This window comes from Asterias amurensis, chromosome 12, assembly GCF_032118995.1.
Source record: "Asterias amurensis chromosome 12, ASM3211899v1".
Taxonomy (NCBI): Eukaryota; Metazoa; Echinodermata; class Asteroidea; order Forcipulatida; family Asteriidae; genus Asterias; species Asterias amurensis.
In genome coordinates this window covers 5,033,238-5,055,371 of record NC_092659.1, presented here as the reverse complement: position 1 = coordinate 5,055,371, position 22,134 = coordinate 5,033,238, and the positions used below count along the sequence as shown (strand labels likewise).

General features: G+C 38.5%; 1 protein-coding gene across 2 annotated transcripts; it reads right to left on the bottom strand.

The window, feature by feature from the left end:
* Nucleotides 1-248: 248 nt before the first annotated feature.
* LOC139944912 (E3 ubiquitin-protein ligase RNF13-like) lies at nt 249-21,639 on the bottom strand. 2 transcript variants are annotated; one of them, XM_071942085.1, is made up of 10 exons: nt 21,384-21,639; nt 17,188-17,319; nt 16,004-16,084; nt 15,220-15,357; nt 13,660-13,747; nt 12,510-12,591; nt 11,092-11,197; nt 6,634-6,727; nt 5,595-5,675; nt 249-5,254 (listed from the first exon to the last, which is right to left on the bottom strand). In XM_071942085.1, exons 2-10 carry the CDS (start codon nt 17,287-17,289, stop codon nt 4,770-4,772), a joined length of 1,257 nt encoding a protein of 418 aa, XP_071798186.1. In that variant the 5' UTR covers nt 17,290-17,319; nt 21,384-21,639; the 3' UTR covers nt 249-4,769. The 2 variants fall into 2 exon arrangements, with proteins under 2 accessions (XP_071798186.1, XP_071798187.1); XM_071942086.1 differs by lacking the exon at nt 11,092-11,197 and adding an exon at nt 8,409-8,514.
* Between the last annotated feature and the right edge of the window lie 495 nt (nt 21,640-22,134).

Sequence of the window (22,134 nt, the reverse complement as noted above, 5' to 3'; positions counted from 1 at the left end):
ATAATTGCTCCTAAATTATTGCTTAACAATTCTGCTCAGCAAAAATGAGCAGGATACCAGTCACAAATTCTACATGTGACATGGTACTTGGAATGTTAACCTTATTCTGGTAAGAAACATCTTTTGCTTAGCTTATTTTGTGCTTAAGCAGCTCTATGAAATTGAGCCCTAGTAGGTTGGGGCGCTCTTGTTTTGCAATTTTCACACTATTAATTTTTTTTTACATACTCAAACTGCCACACAACAAGTTTACCATTGATATCTTAAAACTTTATTTAAATTTTACCAAATACATGTACGCATATTAATTAGCTTACAATCAAAACAATATAATTTTTTATTTATTTTATATTTACAACAAGTTTGTTAATTAATCCTTTATAAAATATTGTCCTTAAACAAGAGTGCCTCAGACAGAGTAGGCCTACCTCACAACGATTCTTGACATTGCTGCATTCAGTATTCTTTTTTAAAGGAATAAACGTTGCCTTGGATCGGACGAGTTGGTCGTTGAAAAACGTTTGAAACCGTTTGTTGTATGGTTAGAAAGATATTTTAAAAGTAGAATGATCCACACAAGTATCAGTCGAAATTGCAGGGTGTTTCTTCTATGTCGTGAACTATTAGTCGGCCATTTTGTGGAGTCAAAATTTTGACTACCGGTACACAAAATGGCCGATCGTGTTTCTTCGCGACGTAAACAGTGCAATTTTGAGGCATGTGTGTGTGGATCTTATATTCTACTTTTGATCTATCTAACCATTTGCATTTTATAACAAACGGGTTCAAATGCTTTTTAATGACCAACTCATCCGATCCAATGCAATGTGTTCCTTTAATACATAATTATTAAAAACACCAAAAAGAAATTGAATTAAATCTTGAAAGTGAAACATAATTAGCTGACTGTTTACAACATGATTTTATCAAACAGAATCTTATATTACTATAAGTCAATTAACTGGTACTCATGCTCAAATATCTGTGTTGGGCACCAGGGCTGAAGTTCACAGAGCTGCTGAAGCAGAAAATATTGCTTTACAATTGTCTGCTAAGCAGAAATGCGTAGGATACCAGTTACAAATTGTACATGTGACATTGCAGTTTGGCTGGTTAACCTTATTCTGGTAAGCAACATTTTATTGTGCCGAGCTACCTTTTTGTGCTTAAGCAGCTCTATGAAATTGGGCTCAAGCAGGCATGATGCAAGGGCTTGCCTACATGTATATACATGTATAGTATAGGCTTTATAGACATTTCAGGATATTTTACAACAATTTTGCTGATCATTCCCCCAAGTACCAAAAAAAGAGATAATCAGACTTAAGTAGCAAGAATATCATGCCTGGTGTAAGAAGCAAAATCAAAGATAAGTTTTTTTTTAAACTTGTATCTGAATTCAGACTGTTTATGTCGGACGTGTGAGGAAAATCATTTTTTCTACATGTATAAAGTAATCCGCTCTTGTGTCTACTTGCAGAAACTGTTAAAAAAGCTTTTTGTGTTCTTTAACTCCAGGGATTACCAAAAGGTGGGAACTACCGTCATTTCAAAATAAGTAGGATTTGAAACTTTGCATGGTGGAGATAAGATATAGAAGAGTTTGCGGTAACACCATGTAATAACAATCTCTAAATGAGTTGGGGTGGTTCTGAAAAGAACCGTTGGGTTAACTCGACGTTTCGATCAGTATGCTCTGATCGTCTTCTGGAAAATGCTGGACTCTGATGCTGCATGCTGCTTAAGTACTAGGCGGTGGATCAGCGCTGATCCACCGCCTAGTACTTAAGCAGCATGCAGCATCAGAGTCCAGCATTTTCCAGAAGACGATCAGAGCATACTGATCGAAACGTCGAGTTAACCCAACGGTTCTTTTCAGGACTACCCCAACTCATTTAGAGATTGTTATTACATGGTGTTACCGCAAACTCTTCTATATCATTTCAAAATACCTTAGAATTTGTATCCCAGTTTCAGACATTTTTATTAGCACTGCCTCTCACCCCTGATAGTTATGTTCCCTGTTGCAATTGTGAATAGGTTAATGCTGAATTGCCTTCGCTCGCACATGATTAAACTATTTTCTTGTGAAATTCCTTAGTTTATGTCTAAATTGGTGGCTGGGGATAAACCTAGGTGTGTTGATGCATGTTTACTGTTGTTGTTATTATTAATATTATTTTAAATTATTAATGCATGTTAATATGCTGCAGCTGTTGTCAAAAGAGTTGCTCTGGGCGTCCCATACATCAACGCATGCTAACATGGCAACCATGTCACAGTATCAAACAAACAAACTTGATAAAAACAATCAAGATTTGTGTAACTTCGAGGTAAATATATTAATGTCTAAGTCCAATCTCCAAAATCACTCTTCGGTTAAAAACAATACAGAAAAATATGAGAACAAACAATTATAAGAATTAGAATGTGCCTCTGTCACACACACACAAATTTGAAGAAAACAAATTGTCAAAATATTAGACAAGATTAAAGTTAGTGTAAGATTTGAGACACACACACACAAATTTAAAAAAGGGAAATTTGTCAAAATATTAGAGGAAATTAAAGTAAGATTTGAGACAAAGATGAACATTGAGCATTTGTTTAGGGTTAAAACACAGCCAGAGTTCATGAAACCACATAAGCTGAAACAAATTGCTTTAAAAATTTCTGTTAGGCGAGTCAGGAAACAGTACAGGATATGGTATTTTTGCAGGTAATATTTTTCTGATAAGCACCGTTGATTTTTGTGCTCTATGAAATAAGTCCCATAAAAGAATTCCTACTTAGATAGAAGACTGGCATACTTTGAAACATTGCAAGTTTGCCATAAAATTAAAATCTCTCTTTGAGCTGTGATGGTTCTGAACAGATCCAGTGGTGTAACAACTGGAAATGCAACCTTTCGATCAGTAAGCTCCGATCGTCTTCAAGAGAAATTTGGTTCTGTAAAACAACAGGGCCAAATTCATGGCTCTGCTTACCGCCGAATTCTGCGCTTACGATCAAGATTCCCTCCTTACGTGCAAGCGCCGAATTTCTGCGCTATTGTTGTAAGCGTAGAATGCCTAGTAACGCAGAGTACGCACGTGCAGAAGCCAAAATTTGCCACTAACCCATGAAATACGCTTGCCGTAAGCACAGAGTTCACTGCTTCCGTAAGCGCCGATTCTGTGCTTAGGGTAAGCAGAGCCATGAAATTGGGCCCAGGCGGTGTAATAACACATTTCAATCAGAAGAAAGAAGAGATATTAGATGCCGTTACAAAACACCTTGCTAGGTTGTGTCTCTACCCTACAAACTTTGAAATAAAGTAATTTGAAATTGTAAACAAACGATAAATTGTCCCAAAAAGTTGGATTATGATTTACAAATTTACACGAAGTGCCACTCGCAGAAGGAAAAATAGAGATTGGGATTATACTGATTGCAGGAAACTTACATTATAAACAAATCAATTGTTTAAAGTTTATAACATTATAAACAAATCAATTGTTTGATGTTTATAATGTCTAAATAAAGATTACATGACATGTATACATATCATACATACTTTCTATTTCTTCTTCGCATTTTATCAAAAAGCAAATCAAAGAATCAAGGTTTGTTTGTTAAACGAGTTAAAAAGGGTGTCCATATCAGTTTCTATGTGTAACTTTTTGAAAGTTCCGGTTAACCCTTGCATTAGCCACCATTATCGAGGTCAAACAATTGAAAAGAGCACCTCTCAGCCAATAATAGGATAGACTGGTCCTTTGTCCATGGGGTGTCCTGGCCGAGTGGATAAGAGCACCGAACTCAAGCTGGTTTAAAGGCAGTGGACACTATTGGTTATTGTCAAAGACTAGCCTTCACAGTTGGCGTATCACATAATACACATAAAATAACAAACCTGTGAAAATTTGAGCTCAGTCGGTCATCGAACTCGCGAGATAATAATGGAAGAAAAAACACCCTTGTCTCACGAAGTTGTGTGTGTTTAGATGGTTGATTTCGAGACCTCAAATTCTAAACTTGAGGTCTTGAAATCAAATTCGTCGAAAATTACTTCTTTCTCGAAAACTATGTCACTTCAGAGGGAGCCGTTTCTCACAATGTTTTATACTATCAACCTCTCCCCATTACTCGTCATCAAGTAAGGTTTTATGCTAATAATTATTTTGAGTAATTACCAATAGTGTGTCCACTGCCTTTAACACTCGAACATTGTGGACTGTGTAAGATTGGAATGCCCGAAACCATTGCATGCAAGTTGGTTCAGATCAGGTAAGAAATCAGAAGTAGTTGGGGCAGTAAAGGATAAAGCGTCTGAGATTTTTTGTTTTTCTTTGTATGGCTTTCTTAATGTCTCTGTATACTTCTTTGTTTTCTGTAACAAGAGTTCAAAATCCACAAGAGTAATTTTAAACCATGCTCAGCTGTAGTTTAGGGCATGGTAACGACGTTAGAGGCAATTAGGCCAGGCCTGGCACTTCACGGAGACAATGAATGTGATTGCCTCCATGCCCCCCTGGTCATTCATTGATTTGGTGCCCTTGAAATGCTCCAGTAGAAATTATCAGTTTCCTCATAGGGTGCCCTTTGACAAGGAGAACCTGCCCTGCGAAGCATACAGGCCTGTTAGGCCATGGTTGTTGTTGTACCAGCCATTACATACATTGTGTGAGACCTTACAAGTGGTTAGTGCATCAAAATTTCACTATTAATGTACATTTTCTGTCTAGAGATGTGTTCACGTTGACAGCAGCATCTTACTAACTCAAAGTTCAAGCTAGATTTTCCTTGGACTCCATGTCAACCTGGACAAGTTGCTCATCGTCGATGACTACAACAGCAGGGACGTCATCTTCAACTAATCCCGCGACGTTGTGTAAGGTGGGAATGGTCTGCTCGTTGATCGGCGACCGCGACAGCAAGTTCTTGTTGTCGTCGTTGATGATGATATCTGAATCTGAGTCGTTCTCGGTCATGGCGGTGGATGCGTCCTTTTGATTGACATTCCTGTGTTCGACTCCGCCCCATGCTCCGTCCATACCTGGGGACGAGGCGGCCGAGGTGTCTGCGGTGCCCGGCCCGGCGTGATTGCTAGAGGGGGAGAGCAGAGGGGTGTGCTCTGTGGGACCCCCAGAGCTTTCGTCGGAATCGCTCTCGTCAGAGTCTGCTTCTCCGGCCGGTACCACTTTGCGTTTGCAGACTGGACAGGTGCGGCGATTATTGGTCAGCCAAGGGTCAACGCACTTGCAGTGAAATGCTGTGGATTGGACAAAATACAAGTAAAAATTACTGCACTACTGCTATACTTATCATTGCATAGGTGAAGACATGTATAAAGCAAACTACGCTTTCACTCTTGATGGGTTTTTGGGGGAGTGCTGTATGTGTAGTAAACAGATATAATGGTTCAAACACATTGGCATGGCCGAGTGTCTCAATTTTGTTGGGACCGTAAAGCTGTCAGATGGAGATGCTAAATAGGATTGTGGGAGGACGGGGTTGTTGTGGGGCAGTGGGAAGCATCAAGTATACATATAGTAGTCCAGGGCTTATGTTATTGCATTTGCTGTTAAGTGACGATTTGAGGTTTTTCTTACCGTGATTGCAGGGGAGGATGCGCAGTTTGTCGCCCTCTTCATAATCATCCAGGCAGATTGCACAGACATCATACGCATCACCTGTTTATAGTCAGAAACAAAGGAAACAAATAAAATCTACACTTCTATTGGAAGTGAATGTATGGTACAACTATAGTACAGTGGTCAAAATATATACTTCAAAAGCCTCTTGCAATTTTTAACTGTTTACAAACATTATTTTAGCGAAAATCTATCCAAATTTCGTTGTCATTCTCTAAGGAAACTATAGAACGAGTACCCCGTTTCAAACATATCTCATTCGCTTGATAATTAAACCTTGTTTAAAGGAACAAGTTGCCTTGGATCGGTCGAGTTGGTCTTTGAAAGGGGTTTGTAACCGTTTGTTATAAAATGCATATGATTAGAAAGATATTTTAAAAGTAGAATATAATGATCCACACAAGTATTACCCGAAATTGCGTGGTTTTCCTGTTACCTTGTCGTCGGCGGCGGCGGCGGCGGCGGCGGCGGCGGCAGCAGCAGCAGCAGCAGCAGCAGCAGCAGCAGCAGCAGCAGCAGCAGCAGCAGCAGCAGCAACAACAACAACAACAACAACAACAACAACAACAACAACAACAATAATAATAATAATAATAATAATAATAATAATATCTATCTAACCATATGCATTTTATACCAAACAGTTACAAACGCTTTTCAAAGACCAACTCGACCGATCCAAGGCAACGTGTTCCTTTAAACCCTGTTTAAGCTCGTTGCAGCTAGTATAATAGGTTTATATAACATAACGTACAATTAAGCCACCTTCAAAAAAGAGCAAAAGTGAAGAGAAATATTTGATCCAAGGAATCAGTTCACGCTGTTTTCTACAATGAGTCACAAACATTTTTAGGGTGATCGCCAACATAGGGCTAGATAGCTCAGTTGGTAGAGCACCGGCACGTTAATCGGGAGGCCGTTGGTTCAAATCCCACTTTAGTCAAATTTTTCTTTGTTCACACCCGAATCATCTTTTTCTAGTCCGACAGACTCTCACCTTTCACAAATTTCTTGGTGGGTATCTTTTTTAGATTTGTACGGGATAGTCTGGCCCGTTTGATTTGTTGTCGTTCACGGACATACTTGGCAGCCTAGAGGGAAAGAAATAAAAAACACTTTAAATCATTGATGCAGTTATTAATAATTTTGATCTACATGAAAGCAATTGAAAGACACCAGGTGATGGCGGCAACTCCAGGAGTGCGCCACCATTACAACCTGAGGACGTGGTGGCCACGGACGCAAGTCTATGCCGAATGATGATGATGAATTTGTTATGCCAAGGAAATATATTGCCATGGAAATGCTGAATCAGTCAGCTTATAAACAAATTAGTTTAAATTTGTATTCGTAAATACCAAACACAGTTTATCCATTCTGATTGGTTGATAGGGCATCACGAGGGCTTGTTTGAACAGATGATAAAACACCAGTAAAAAGTTTTGAAACATGGGCGTGACGTGCTAGCTTGCACCTGTGAATATAAGACATTTGCTTCATTCCTATTGGTTGAGAGCAACGGCTGAAACAGTTGTGCAACATCACGCGATACGCGCAACGCCATTAGCACTCCCTTACCGGAGGGCCTTAACCATTTCATAGCTGGAGGGGTGTTGTGTTGAAAGAAATCATTGAATAATTATATTTTTTGCATTTATTTTACTTTTTGACCAAAAGTGTTGATGTTTTTTGACCGAAAAGGTATTTATGAATGGGAATCAAAGTGTGTTGAATCGGTTTTCAACTAGTGGTTTAAACCCGCCAAGGCCTGGTTCTTGATACTTTACCTCAACTTTTTCTCGGGAAAACTATCAAGAATCAGGCCTCGTTGGGATTAAACCACTAGTTGAAAACCTCTTCACCACACATTGATTCTCTTATTAAGTGCAATGGCTGACCTACATGTGCATATACAATTTAAACATTTTCAAGTTATCAGAAATCAAATTAGGAAGAATACCATGCCTGCCTGTTACTAAGAATGACACTCATAGTTGATGCAAATTTACAGTGGATGATGTTTGCTGTGTGACATTAATCCATTTAAAGTCTATTAAAGCCATTGGACACTTTCGGTACAGAAAAAAAATTATAAGTTCACAGATTTACAAATAACTTACAGGGTTTACAGAAAGTAATGGTGAAAGACTTCTCTTGAAATATTATTCCATGAAATGCTTTACTTTTTGAGAAAACATTAAAACAATATCAATTCTTGGAATCAAGAATTACAGATTTATTTTAAACACATGTCTTGACGCAGCAAAACGTACAGAAACAAGGGTTGGTTTTCCCGTTACCTTCGTCCACCTCTGATGACCGATTAAGCTTAAATTTTCACAGGTTTGTTGTTTTATATAGAAGTTGTGATACACAAAGTGTGGGCCTTGGACAAAACTGTTTACAGAAAGTGTCTAATGGCTTTAATGTCTGTATAATAATAACATTATAACACCTACCCAGTGGTGATTTTCGTCTAAAACAATGTTTTTTATAAAATAACTTCTGGAAGTCGAATTTCGAGGCAGAAATTGGTTTTGGTGTTGAAATTTGAAAAATGGCAATTCAGGAAATGCCCTTTCATCAAGAAACAAGTGTAACGACCAGAACCAAGGAACCAAGGAGACGGCAAAGTTCATATTGAAGAGAAAACACACCTTACAAGTGAGGAAGGGGGCCGGAGCATTTGGGATAAGCCACTGTTGGGGGGGGGGGGGGGGAGAAGGGGACACATGATGCAGGTACGGTTGGTTAGTGAAAGACTTGACTTACCATGTAAATACCAAAGAAGACAATGCACGTTGACGAAACAATGACAAAAGGAAAGAGGAAAAAGCCGGCGGGGAAGTTGATATAAGGGGTCAGTTTCACCTCCGTCCTATACCGAACCGCACGTCAAGAGGAATAAAACACAAAACATCACGATAAAAAAACAAAGTAATCGACGGCATTGTTTGATGGCGGTGTGATGCTGTGGCAAAGCATAGGATGGAAGTGGATAGCAAAATGTCTTGTGAATTTTCTTTGCATAGGATGGAAGTGGAATGCAAGTGTCTTGAGAATTTTCTTTTCATAGGATGGAAGTGGGTTGCAAACGTCTTGCGAATTTCCTTGCACAGGCCCTCTATCGCTGAGGGTAAACAACTACCCAATTATCTAAAAACCATGCACAACCCTTAGCCAATGAAAGTCATCCTCTGACCTCAGCGAGGGTGCTGTTTTAGGTTGTGAGTCATCGGCAAAGGAGGATATATGGGGACGAGAGAAATTACAAACCGATGTTCAGGTTTGCTGCACGCTGTGTTAAATGCAGAATAGAGGATGCAAACAAAAAATCAGTGTTAGGGAAATTTAATAGATAAACTGTACCATTCTAAAATAAGATACCATCTACACAGTACACATAAGTTAGTTCTGTTGTCAGTTGTGCCACCGAAAAATACCCCAGCAGTAAATCGTTTCAAATGGTTCGCAAACTCACTGGAATAATTGTACCAAGAGTAAGAGGGCTACAAAAACTCATATCATGCAAAGATCAAGAACTTCATGCATTTAGGGAAAAAACAAAGCAAGGAAGCAAAACAAAGGAAAGGTTAGGAAGGAAGAGGGCGGGGAGTGGGGAGGATTGGGGAATGATGTGTTAAAAATATCAACATTTAGCATCCACTTCAAACTAACATGCCTTGCCACAACAAACACAACAGTGGCTGAATTATGGACATGTTGGAAGGTATCTTTGGAATATCACGAAACAAATATCCAATCACAAAAACCTCAGAAAAATCAAATTACTTTCAAGGATGTGTGTCGTACTGCCTCGACCAAAATAACAAATCCAGAAAATAGAATGGGCTGTTGCAAACTGCTTACTTACAGAAATGACCAGTTCCTTATTTCAAAAAGCTATAAAGCAGAAAATAATGCTTAACAAATTTCTATGCTGTTAGCAAAAAATGCCCAACAATGCAAACTTTATGTGATTTGGCTCGTAATTTGTTTCTGCCGAGCGATACTTTTCTGTGCTTAGCAAGTCTTTAGCTTACATGCTTTATAAAATTGGACCAGGGGTGGATTTCACAAAGAGTTAGGACTAGTCTTATATCGAGTTAGGACCAGTTACTTGTTCTAACTTAGGACTATCCATGCAATTTGTATATCTCCTAGGACTAGTCCTAAGTTAGGACTAGTCCTAACTCTTTGTGAAATCGACCCCTGGATGGTATAAATGGCCTCACAATCTGACCCTAGCAGAGGCTTTCTCAAAGGCTAAACGACAACACAACACAAGTATAGTAGTAAACTAGTTGTGTTTAATTAGCCTTTGAGAAAGATTCCTCTAGTGCTACATGTGCTAGGGTCAACTGCAGGCCATTTAAGGCAGTGGACACTATTGGTAATTACTCAAAATAATTATTAGCACTAAATCTTACTTGGTAACGAGTAATGGAGAGCTGTTGATAGTATAAAACATTGTGAGAAACGGCTTCCTCTGAAGTCACGTAGTTTTTGAGAAAGAAGTAATTTTCACCGAGTTTGATTTCGAGACCTCAGAATTAAATTCTGAGGTCTCGAAATCAAGCATCTGAAAGCCAAAACTTTGTGTGACAAGGGTGTTTTTTTTCTTTATTATTATCTCCCAACTTCGAAGACCAATTAAACTCAAATTCTCACATGTTTGTTATTTTATGCATATTATATGTTGAGATACACCAAGTGAGAAGACTGGTCTTTGACAATTACCAATAGTGTCCACTGTCTTTAACTGTTTTTTTGCATTTATACCATAGGTACTTTTGGTTGGTAAGCAGTGTGCAACAGCTAATTCTATTTTCTCTTTTTTTTTTTTTTTTTTACTAATGATAATTTTTTACATATGGACAAGGTGGTACGGCACATACCCTTTTTAAATAAAAACCTTATTTTTAAAGATAACGATATCGGAGTCAGAGATGATGGTACTGCAAACAAATGTTGATCATTTGCACTTTGCACTAATTTAAAATTCAGTGAGCTTTCGCATCTACCAATTAAAGGGTCTGGGTACTTTTCTTTGGACAAAAAAAAAAAAACTCCACAGATTTACATTAAACTCACACAGCTTGAAAATAATGATGGTAGAAAGCTTCCCCTGTATTTGCTGCCGTTTTTGAAAAATGAGTAAAAGAAGTTACAAAAGTAATTTTTTTCTCTGAAGAGGAAAATTATCTTAGCATGTTAAAGGTTTTTTCGTGACATTGTTTTACTCATTTCTAAAAAACTACAGCACCTCAGTGAGTAATATTTTAAGATACGTTTTCTACTGTCATTAGCGGTTTAAGTTTAACGTAAATCTGTGGACATTGTGTTTTGTGCTACAAAAAGTACCCAAATCCTTTAAGTGAATTTAAAATCCTAGGATACCTTTGGGGATGTCCGTAAATCCAGCCAACATTCATTGATAAACCACTAAACTTACCAAGAAGAACATCATAATGATGAAGCAAACGCCTACAATACTTATGAATGGGATGATGTATACATTATAGGGGAAGGTGAATTCAGAATTCAAAATAATTTTGCTCCTGGGTATAAAAACAGAAACGGGAGGAAATTTCAAACAAAATAAATCAGTATTAATTGTATTAAAGGGATGGTACACGTTTGGTAATTACTCAAAACAAATATTATTTTAAAAACTGACTTGGTAACGAGCATTGAAGAGCTGTTGATAGTATAAAACATTGTGGGAAACGACTCCCTCTGAAGTAACGTAGTTTTTGAGAAAGAGGTGATTTCTCACTAAAATAATAAAAGACTTCTAGCTAGAAGTCTTTTATTCCTATCTGAAAGCACACAAATTCGTCCAACAAGGGTGTTTTTTCAGTGACCAATTGAGCTCAAATTTTCACAGGCTTGTTATTTTAGGCTTATGATGGGATACACCAAGTGAGAACACTGGTCTTTGACAATTACCAAACGGGTACAGTGCCTTTAAACCGAATAGCACATGATGTCAGGCCAATCAAAAAAAAAAATAGTGTTTCTGGTCTGGCAACCAGAAGGACTTTATTCCTTGTTAATTTTTTTTGTTTCATTTTCCTGTTTAGTACCACTGGATTGAAATTAATCAAAATAGTTTTTCAAGTGCTTGAAGTTTTCTTTTTTGACTTTGTGCAAAAACAAACCTTTGCATGTGAGATAAATAATCTGAGATGGAAGTTTACAAGGAATACAAAATCAAGAAAGGACGACTTTGACATCTGCAAGGTCCGATAGTGTGACTTGCGAATCACAGGAGATGGCCCAAAAGACCCCAGAGTGAACTTTCTACACCCTGCTACGGCGCTGACCATAGCCAAGGACTTCAGGCATTCAGGTTTATGACTTTTCAAAATAGGCAGGTATTGTAGAGAATGCCTCTCTGACAAAACTAGAGTGGTCCATCAGGGAGACATAAGGGCCCAATTTCATGGCTCTGCTTACCGTGAAAAAAGAATTGGAAGCAGGGAGGTCCGCACTTGCAGCAAGCAATTTTCAAGGCTAAGCAGGAATTTTTGGCTTGTGCGAGTGAGTACTTGAAGTTACTAGGCATTCGTCGCTTACACTGACAGCACAAAAATTCCGCGCTTGCACAGAATGGTGATTGTAAGCGCAAAATATAATATTAACAGAGCCATGAAAATGGAGCCTGTTCATTTGATGAAAGCAAACCAGCAACGCCAATGGCCAATTTAGCCTGAAATTCTGCGCTTAACACCCATCAAATCAAGTGCTTTCTACTAAGGGTCATAAGCGCATAATTTCAAGGCAAGATTTGCCATGAAATTGGGCCTAGCTGTTGGATTATGATGGATGAGGGTTTAGGACTTGAATGATTGATTTTAAGTGACTTACCCGGAGGTGTAATTCATTCGTTTTAGGGCCGCCCCTGACGAGGCGCCCACAAATACTGAGGGTATCCTAACCTCTTTGGCATCTGTAGGGTAAAGACATCGGAAAATAGACTAACGTTAATGCTTAAAAATGTGTAGAACACGTTTGCCAGAAGTAAGGCCATACATGAACAACAAGGGCTACAAATACTACAATACAATAAATAATATTTAACAAAAATTTTGGGGAAGGGAGAGAATACAAATAAGTCTATATTTAAAGAAAAATATAGCACTGTTTTTGCCGCGAATGTTTTGCACAAATTGAGCACATTTCAACTGATGCGAATGATTCGTTGCGATTTTTTGAGGTGAAAATTTGTATCAATTCGCAGGATGTATGAACCGGGCTTAAAGCCTTTGGACACTTTTGGTAAACAGTTTTGTCCAAGGCCCACACTTCGTGAGTGTATCACAACTTATATATAAACTAACAAACCTGTGAAAATTTAGACTCAATCGGTCATCGGACTCGGGAAAAAACCCACTCTTGTTTCCGCACGTTTCGCCGTGTCATGACATGTGTTTAAAATAAATCCGTTATTCTCAATATCAAGACCTGATAATTGTTTTAATGTTTTCTCAAAAAGTTAAGCATTTCATGGAATGATATTTCAAGAGAAGTCTTTTACCATTACCTTCTGTAAACCCGTAAGTTATTTGTAAATCTGTGAATGTCCACAGATTTACACTAAACTTACACAGTTTGAAGATAATGATAGTAGAAAGCTTCCAGGAAAATATTACGTGCTGAGGGGCTATAGTTTTTGGGAAATGTGTAAAACAATGTCATGAAAATAATTTTCGTCTCATTAGACGAAAATTATTTTAAGCATTTACAAATGTGTTTTCATGACATTGTTTTACTCATTTCTCAAAAACTACAGCACCTCAGTAAGTAATATTTAAAGGGAAGCTTCCCACTATCATTATCTTCAAACCCTGTAAGTTTAATGTATCAACATTTTGAAAAAGTACCCGAATCCTTTAAGTGGTGAGAGGTAGAGATTGGCACACTGCCCATGGTAGCGAGGTTGATGCATAGCTTACTGTGGAACTTTGTCACACATTTACAAACCAGGGATTAAGACTGACATCAGGTAATCACTAACCTTTGTCACCACCCATATCCAGCAGCTCATCAGAGCCGACATTAAACACAATGACACCCTGGTACATCATGTTCTGGGCGTTCAATACCTTGAGAAAAGAGAATTAAAGATAAAGGATTGATCAGTATGGGGTGTCGTGGCCGAGCGGTTAAGAGCACCGAATTCAAGCTCTGCTGATTCTGTTCAGCAGTGTGTGGGTTCGAATCCCGGTCGTGACAATTGTGTCCCTGAGCAAGACACTTAACTATTATTGCTTCTCTCCACCCAGGGGTAAATGGGGACCTGTGAGGGCAGAGATAGTTCTTGTGATTGATTTAGCCGAGTAGCACATTTGTTGCCAAGGCTGTATACTACCCAGGGAGCTGAGATGGTTTAAGGAGCAAATTAAGGCCCAGTGACCAGGGGTAATAATTTGAAGCACTTTGTGACACCCATTCGAAAGTGAAAAAGCGCTATATAAACTCAAACATTATTTTTTATTTAAGTCAATAACTCAATCAATGGGTTCTGTAAACAGGGTTCTACCCATGGTGGTCAGTGCCGGAAAGCCCGACCGGCACTCATGATTTCCTGAGGAAACTGAATCTTTTTCTATGGTTTGAGTCTGTTTTAGTAATCAAGGATCCATGAGTAGGCAACCACCATCAGCCGTTTTTTTTCCTACACCTATAAAAAGCCTGGGCAGAACCCTGTTTTTGTTGAGTGAATTATTTAGAGCTTGTTCAGTTAAGCGAGAGGATGTCTTCAGCCAACGCCTTCTCGGGAAACTCTGATGGTCGTTTTCCACGCATCCCGGTCCAGCATCAGCGTCCTAAGCTCAGATGTTTCCTGCTGTGTTGCGTCCTTCTTCAGCTGATCTACGAGTGTAGTTCTCCTCCTGCCCTTGCTCCTGTTTCCATCGATGGGTTCCAGGAGAACTAGGGGGCTGACAGCTAGCCCTGGCTGGCATACGGATTCAAACCCCAAAACCTTGTGATTGCAAGTCCTGAAGTCTAACCACAGAACCATGGTGACCGCAAACAAATGAAATGTGCACTGCTCAAAATGGTATTCTTGAAATAAGAAAAACATCTTATTTTCATAAAAACTGTCTAGGGTTTCTAGGGACTGACATAAAAATAAATTCTCGAAATAAGAAGTTTTGTTCTATTTTTTTCAAGAATACCATTTTGAACAGTGTGGTACTGCTAGTCCAAGTACCAATTTCACCTACATGTACAGGGCCCACTTTCATGGCTCTGCTTACCGTAAGCACAGAATCGGCGCTTAGGGAAGCAGGGAATTCTGTGCCTACGGCAAGCGTATTTCACGGGTTAGCGGTAAATTTTGGCTTCTGCATGTGCGTACTTCACGTTACTAGGCATTCTACGCTTACAAGGCTAGCGCAGAAATTCGGCGCTTGCATGTGAGCGGGGAATCGTGATCGTAAGTGCAGAGTTCGGCGGTAAGCAGAGCCATGAAATTGGTCCCTGGCCTCACCATTTGGGTTAAAGTAGAGAAACAGGTCTCCAGTCAGAAACACTAGGGGTCAAGGTCAAAGGTCATGTATGTACAATTTACCTTCTCATTGAAGTTGCAGATGCCCCTCCTAATCAGGGCAAAGTACACGTAGTTGACGTAGTCGGACGCGTTCTTGGGTTTCGGAGGATGCTGAATCGGTTGGCAAGCGTCAATTGGAGAAGCTACAACGAGCACTCCCTGTCAAATGTAAAATCAAACAAAAATTTTACACTAACACCCTGTGAGACCCAAACACCCGCTATTAAGAGGTTGTTCAGACACAGTACTAAAGTTGGTCTTAACACATTCAGTTTTAACTCTGTGCGTCTGAACTTTACCGTATCAAGTTAAAATCGAATAAGTAAAGTTGGTCGGCGAGGGTGGTTTAACGGCAATACACTTTGCAGGTTTATCTTTCAGCAGCGTGTGTGGAGGCAATCAAAACAACCACATATGGTTTTAAGTCCGCACAGGTGACCAGTGACCAAAGCCGTGTTGCATTTCAACTAACACATTGTGAAAGCCGTTATTATTACTTTTGTTATGATAGAGCGCAACAAAGATTTTTCAAGCCCATCCACCATAAAAAAAAAAATCGCAAATACTCAGTACGGGCAATGTAGGCCTTGATTGAGGTGCATGCTGGTCTAGCTATCGCTCAAGTTTGATCCCTAGCTAGACCAGGATGAACCTCATTCAACAGTTAGCACTTGCGCAATGGGTATTTGCGAGAGAGGTCCATGCTATCACTGGAGCCTAATTTACAGGCCCTCTTGTGTTGAGAACCTGTTAACCTTAATAAATTAACATTTCCTAGCACCTTTAAGATGCAGTGACTACTCACCTCTAAGCCGTTTAATGGAAGTCTTCCTCCGAAGGTAGATGGTACGGATGGGAATATGAAGGTCTCATTCTTCAAAGTGATCTGTGAGAATATAAGGTGGAATACAAACTAGTGGAATAGACATTTGTTTTACTGGGAACCTGTAGGGTTTGCCAATAGTTTGTTTTAAGGGTTATATATAGTACTTTTTCCGAACAAAAAACACAATGTCCACAGATTTACATTAAACTTACACAGTTTGAAGATTATGATAGTAGAAAGCTTCCCTTGAAAATTTTACTAACTGAGGTGCTGTAGTTTTTGAGAAATGAGTAAAAGTAATAATTTTCGTGTCAGTTTTAGCATGTCAAAATGTATTAACCAGTTATGCTATGGTTTTGGTATAATTATCACAACTGGGCAAGGGGATTTTACATGCTAAAATAATTTTGGTCTTTTGAGACGAAAATTATTTTGTGACTTGTTTTACTCATTTCTCAAAAACTACACAACCTTAGTTAGTAATATTTGAAGGGAAACTTTCCACTATCATTATCTTCAAACCCTGTAAGTTTAATGTTATCTGTGAACATTTTGAAAAAGTACATGAATTGTTTAAGTGACTAGCCAGCAAGACCAGTAAGCTTGTCCTATCACTGGCCTGCCAGCTTTTTAGCGGGTCCATATTTTATGATTAATATCCCTTTCCACATTACTATAGCATGGGACTATGTGATTTGAAGCAATACGAACAATGCAGTGGCAAGCAACTTGGACAAAATTCTGACTGGTTGTTCGGTGTTTGAACTGGCACTGGCCGGCGGAGCACTGGATGGGGGAACATGGACCTGAAGCCCTCATAGGACTATTTCTCTGCGAATTTAAACAGATTCGGTGTCCTAGCTACATGTAGGAACCAAAAGTTGACGAGAAGATCCCCAACATTCCTTAGACCAAATAAATTTTGCTTCAATCAACATTTGAATTTTACCATTTCGCTTATAGCTTATCAGCCAGGAGACACTGATACAGACAAGTGAACAAGCTACATCTTGTTCACTGGTCCATATCACTGAAAAACTTAAGGACAAACTCTGCGAACAGACCTACATTTTTATCGAGTATTTAAATAGAAGCATTTGAAAAAAATACACGACAGATAAAAATAATAACTACTGTACGAGCAACTGGTGTCAATCACTTACCGCAACCACGTCTGCAAAGGCGTAACTTGGCATCGAGACTGCCATCACTGCGAGACTTGCCAGCCAACAGAGGACGGTCTTTAGATGCGCCCCAGTACCCATGATGTGTGTTGTCACCAGAGTTGTCTAAAACTGTAGGGCAAGAAAAAAAAATACAAAAATTTGTTAACCTTTAGAACTATAAACTTCTCATGCTATTGCTTTAGTTCAAGCCTGTTATTTCATAGAGGTAACAAAGGCGATTACCTCCAAGCCCCCTGGTCGTTGCCTTGGTGCCCTTGAAATGCTCCAGTAGAAATTTACAACGTTCTCATAGGGTCACTGGGTGCCCTTTACCAAGGAGGAAATGCCTTGGTGCCCGTGCCCTTTCAAAAACCAAACGTTAGTTAACGTATTGCATCAGGATAAGAATGTGTCCAATTTTGATTTACAACGATGTGATTACCAGCATTGCACACTCAGTGTGCTTTTCGCAAGCAGACTTTAAACCCATGGCTTTTACTGTCAACTGACAGTCAACATTGTATTAATAACATTTTAATGTACAACTATGTGTTCAAAGTCCGACATGAGAGTTAGTGGTTGGGATTCACAAGTTATTGTAAGTAAAACCAATTTATTTCAGCTACTGGTTTGTCCCTAAGAATTGAAGAAATAACTTAAAACTTAAAACTTCACAAACTTTAAGTCCAACCTCCAAGGTTTTTTATTTTGGTTTGATAATAGTACATGGAAAAAACATTTTTTTATTTTAAGAAAAGCTAAAAAAACATAATTATTGTCCTCGCCAACCTCTTTTTTTAGAGGCCGCCTCTTTTGTTCTTTTCTTAATTTTTTAAAAAGTTTTTTTAAACGATACACTTGCATGATCTCGGCAAAGCTTGGCTCAACACATTATTTTTTAAATGTGTCATTTCATTTCAAGACATTTACTTCCATACAACAACAGAGAATCAAAATAACAATGACAAAAAGCAGTAAGAGGAGACCTGGAAATGGGGGCATAGCCACAAAAGCCAAAGCTTGTGGTAAGTATGCCCAGACAAAATCAAAAACACAAATGGTCGAACATAAACATATGTATCTCAGATGTGAACCAACAGATGTGAACTTAAGTGGCTTCAGAGGGATGCAACTTATAACAATACATTGACTAAGCTTAGGGGATCCATTATCAATAACACAGAGTATAATGTTAAGTAGAGAGAACACAATAAGGGGAAAACTATGAGGATGCTCTGTGGATTAGAGGGGATCTTTAAGAAACAATATGTGCTTTGAGCTTGCAGTGAAAGGCAACTGTGATCATGCAAGAAGTTGCATACTGATGCATCTGTAGTGCTTGACACTTTGAAAGAGATACATGGTAGTGCAAAAAAGCAACTGAGAGCATAATTGAACACGTCGATCAAAACCGAATTTCCGGAATTGTACATTCTTGACCGAGAGGTTGTTATTTACTCTTATTTTTCTTTTTTCTTTTTTTTGGGGGGGGGGGGGGGTGAAAACAGAAAACTTGCACCTGATCTTACTTTTAAAAAGTACTAGATGTAGTTATAATAATAATATTAATAATAATAATAATAATTTTCAAACTTTATATTGCGCCCCTTACATACAAAATGCTCAGAGGCGCAGTACTAAACAATGTATCATCTATGATGCAATAACAACCAAGAACAGAAACATCCGCTGCCTACAAATCCCCAGGTTTTTTCCCATTTTATATTGCAGGACTCAAAAGCTTTTACAAACAAATAGACAGAGTCATAAATTACTGATTTATCTCAGGTTCAATGTGTACCGTTGAGAATTGTAATCGTCACATGATTCTATTTTACAGACTATAGTTTATCTGTAGAGCAATGGGTTAATCCATCATTTATAAATACCTCATACAGTTTCGTCTCGGTAAAACTATCAAGAACCAGGCCTCGTTGGGTTTAAACCACTAGCTGAATACCTCTTCACCACACATTGAATTCCCTTTCTCAAAACTGCAGTGAATGAGTTGAATGGAAATACAACAGGAGGGAAGTCCTAGTACTGGCATTCATTGTATGGCTTTCAGGACTTAACTTTTTGTCTTGAGTTGAAGCAATAGCAAAAAAATATAAACTTAGAAGGCACTGGACTCTTTTGGTAAATGCCAAAGACCAGTATTCTCCCTTGGCATCCAAACATAGGCATAAAAAAAAAAGAACTGTGAAAATGTTGGCCCGATTGGTCATCGAATTTGCAAGAGAATAATGAAAGAAAAATTACCCTTGTTGCATTACTTTATGTGCTTTCAGATGCATTTTAAAATTAAAGGCTTCAGCTGAGTCTTTCAGTATTTGAGTGAGAAATTTACCTTACTAAAAAACTACGTTACTTCAGAGGGAGCCGTTTCTCACAATGTTCTATACTATCAATATCCGTCCATTGCTCGTTACCAAGTAAGGTTTTAGGCTAAAAATAATTTAGAGTATCTATCAATAGTTTCCAGTGCCTTCAAAAAGGAAATGACTAGTCATGTGACAAGTGTGGCGTATGAGTAACCGATCAAGTGACAATGAAAACAAGGAAGGGCCCTATATTTCCTGATTGGTGTCACACTGACTTCAATGCACAAATGTGTAGGTTGTGCAACCACTAAAATTAAAAAGTATGGAAGAGTTTTAAAGGCAGTGAACACTATTGGTAATTACTCAAAATAATTATTAGCATAAAACCTTTACGTAACAAGTACTGGAGAGAGGTTGATAGTATACAACTTTGTGAGAAACAGCTCCCTCTGAAGTGACGTAGTTTTCGAGAAAGTAATTTTCCATGCATTTGATATTGAGACCCCAGATTCAGAATTTGTCTCGAACTCAAGCATCTGAAAGCACATTACCTCGTGTGACAAGGTGGTTTTTACTTTCATTATTCTCGCAACTCCGACGACCAAACAAGCTCAAATTTTCACAGGTTTGTAATTTTATGCATTATATGTTAAGATACACCAAGTGAGAAGACTGGTCTTTGACAATTAACAATAGTGTCCAATGTCTTTAATTCATACAGACAAAAAAAAATTAACAAGTGTCCCCATGTCCATGATTTTTAAAATGTTCGCATGATTTTTAAAATGTGTGCAGGATAGCTCAGGTGCAAACTTTGCACACCCTGAAATCTTGGTAATTTTAACCTAAATTCTCTCCAGATGTGAAACAAATATGCTGTATGATGGGAACTAAATTTCCGAGGTTATTAAAGAGGGTAAGCTCTGCCGAAAGAATCATATAACTTCTGTCTGAATAGTTGCGATAACATAACCCTCCTGCCGTCGGCAGGAGGGTTGCATTATCGCAACTACTGTCTGAAGTGAACATTTTGTTCAACACTTAGGAAAAATGTTTAGAAACAGGTTTGCTCACGATAAACTTTCCTATCATAGAAACAAAAATTTACCGTGGGTTTGAAAGACAAATGTATATTGTTTTTATTTATTTCTAATCTGATGTGATGACAGTGAAAAACTTTCAGAAACTTTCTGTAGGGCCTACCCTGCCACCACTTTTTCACTTGTTTTTACAAAAAGGAATATCTCATTCCCTCATTTCTTCTTCTTCTTCCTTTAAAGTGCTGCTTCAGAAAATTTGATTGAAGATTACTGCACTTAATGTATCTGAGTGAATGTACTAGTTGCGATAATGTAACCCTCCTACCGACGGCAGGAGGGTTACGTTATCGCAACTATGTCTATGAATGTATTGTAATTGTATCTGAGTGATAACTGATAAGATGCTATTTTACTTCATATCGAATGAAAAAGTGGTGGCAGGATACAGAAACTTTTCCAAAGATTGCAACCAACATATCTGTATCCTTAGACTTTTGAAACGCAAACATCAGTTTCATAACAAACAAAAATAGTTTAGGAAGGGATAAAAAACAAGCAAGGGAAGACAAAACACCAAAATAATATTTATATTACATGTATAATAATAACAAGCAAGAATTTTCAAGCAACAAATAATGCAAGAATGACAAATCAAGAATAACGTTTCATTTGATCATAAAGAAATGGTACGTGGTGTCCGTGCGCCACCGTGTGTGCACCCAACAAACAGCTCACCCGTTTGTGCACCCTTTGTAGTTTGTTTGACATGTTGATTGTTTTGGTTCATTGAATAACAAAAAAGGAATGCAGAAAAAGAAAAACTACCCACCATAAATTATTCTTAACTTCTTTACGACGTCAACCTTCTCTTTTGCAACAAATCCACTCGATACCTCCTTCCTTCCCTGTCAGGCAAGGACGATTACTCTAATAAGTTTCCCGTCTTCAGGGGGTAAGCTCAGCCAGTTTTACCCGTTACATCCAATTTCATCAAGACATTTCACCTAATGTTTTTGTTTTCAATTTTCACTGCTTGCGCTACATAACAAAAATGGCGATCACATAAACCAAAAATACACAGCTGAGCTATGTACTGGTATCCATACGATGTGTGCGTGAAAAACCTAATAACATATCGCTGCTCACCAGCGTAATTTAGTAACAAAAAAGGGTCAGTGGACTTTTTATTTTACAGGGGACTTCAACAAGAGGAGGGGGCGGGGGATAATCGTGGGTGGGAAGGGGGGCGTTTTCCACAGGGGGATGCACCAAAATGTTAAAGGAAAGAAAAATTGTGAGCTAAACAATGAAGAAGGAACAAGAGATATGATCTTAGTGGGCATAAAGTACAGGGCATGGCACTTGCAGCATGGGGGTAGGAGGGAGAAATAATACAAAATAAGCATACATGCTCATTCGTTTGTTTAATTAATCAGTTAGATTTGTTTATAGCTGTCTGCATTCCTGCATCTGTTAATTACTTTAAAAACGCCTGGTGTGGCTATCCCATACAGTCAATTTACATAGCCTTTATTGTGGAGTAGCTTGGAGCTGATGAAAGACGTGGTTGGGGTTCATGA

Excerpts from the sequence above, each read along its gene's own strand:
- LOC139944912 (XM_071942085.1), bottom strand. The coding sequence starts at position 17,289 with ATGGGTACTGGGGCGCATCTAAAGACCGTCCTCTGTTGGCTGGCAAGT. Across the intron at positions 13,748-15,219 it reads TCTGCAACTTCAATGAGAAG|GTATTGAACGCCCAGAACAT; the intron begins GTAAATTGTACA and ends TCTTTTCTCAAG. Across the intron at positions 5,676-6,633 it reads CACCAAGAAATTTGTGAAAG|GTGATGCGTATGATGTCTGT; the intron begins GTGAGAGTCTGT and ends GACTATAAACAG.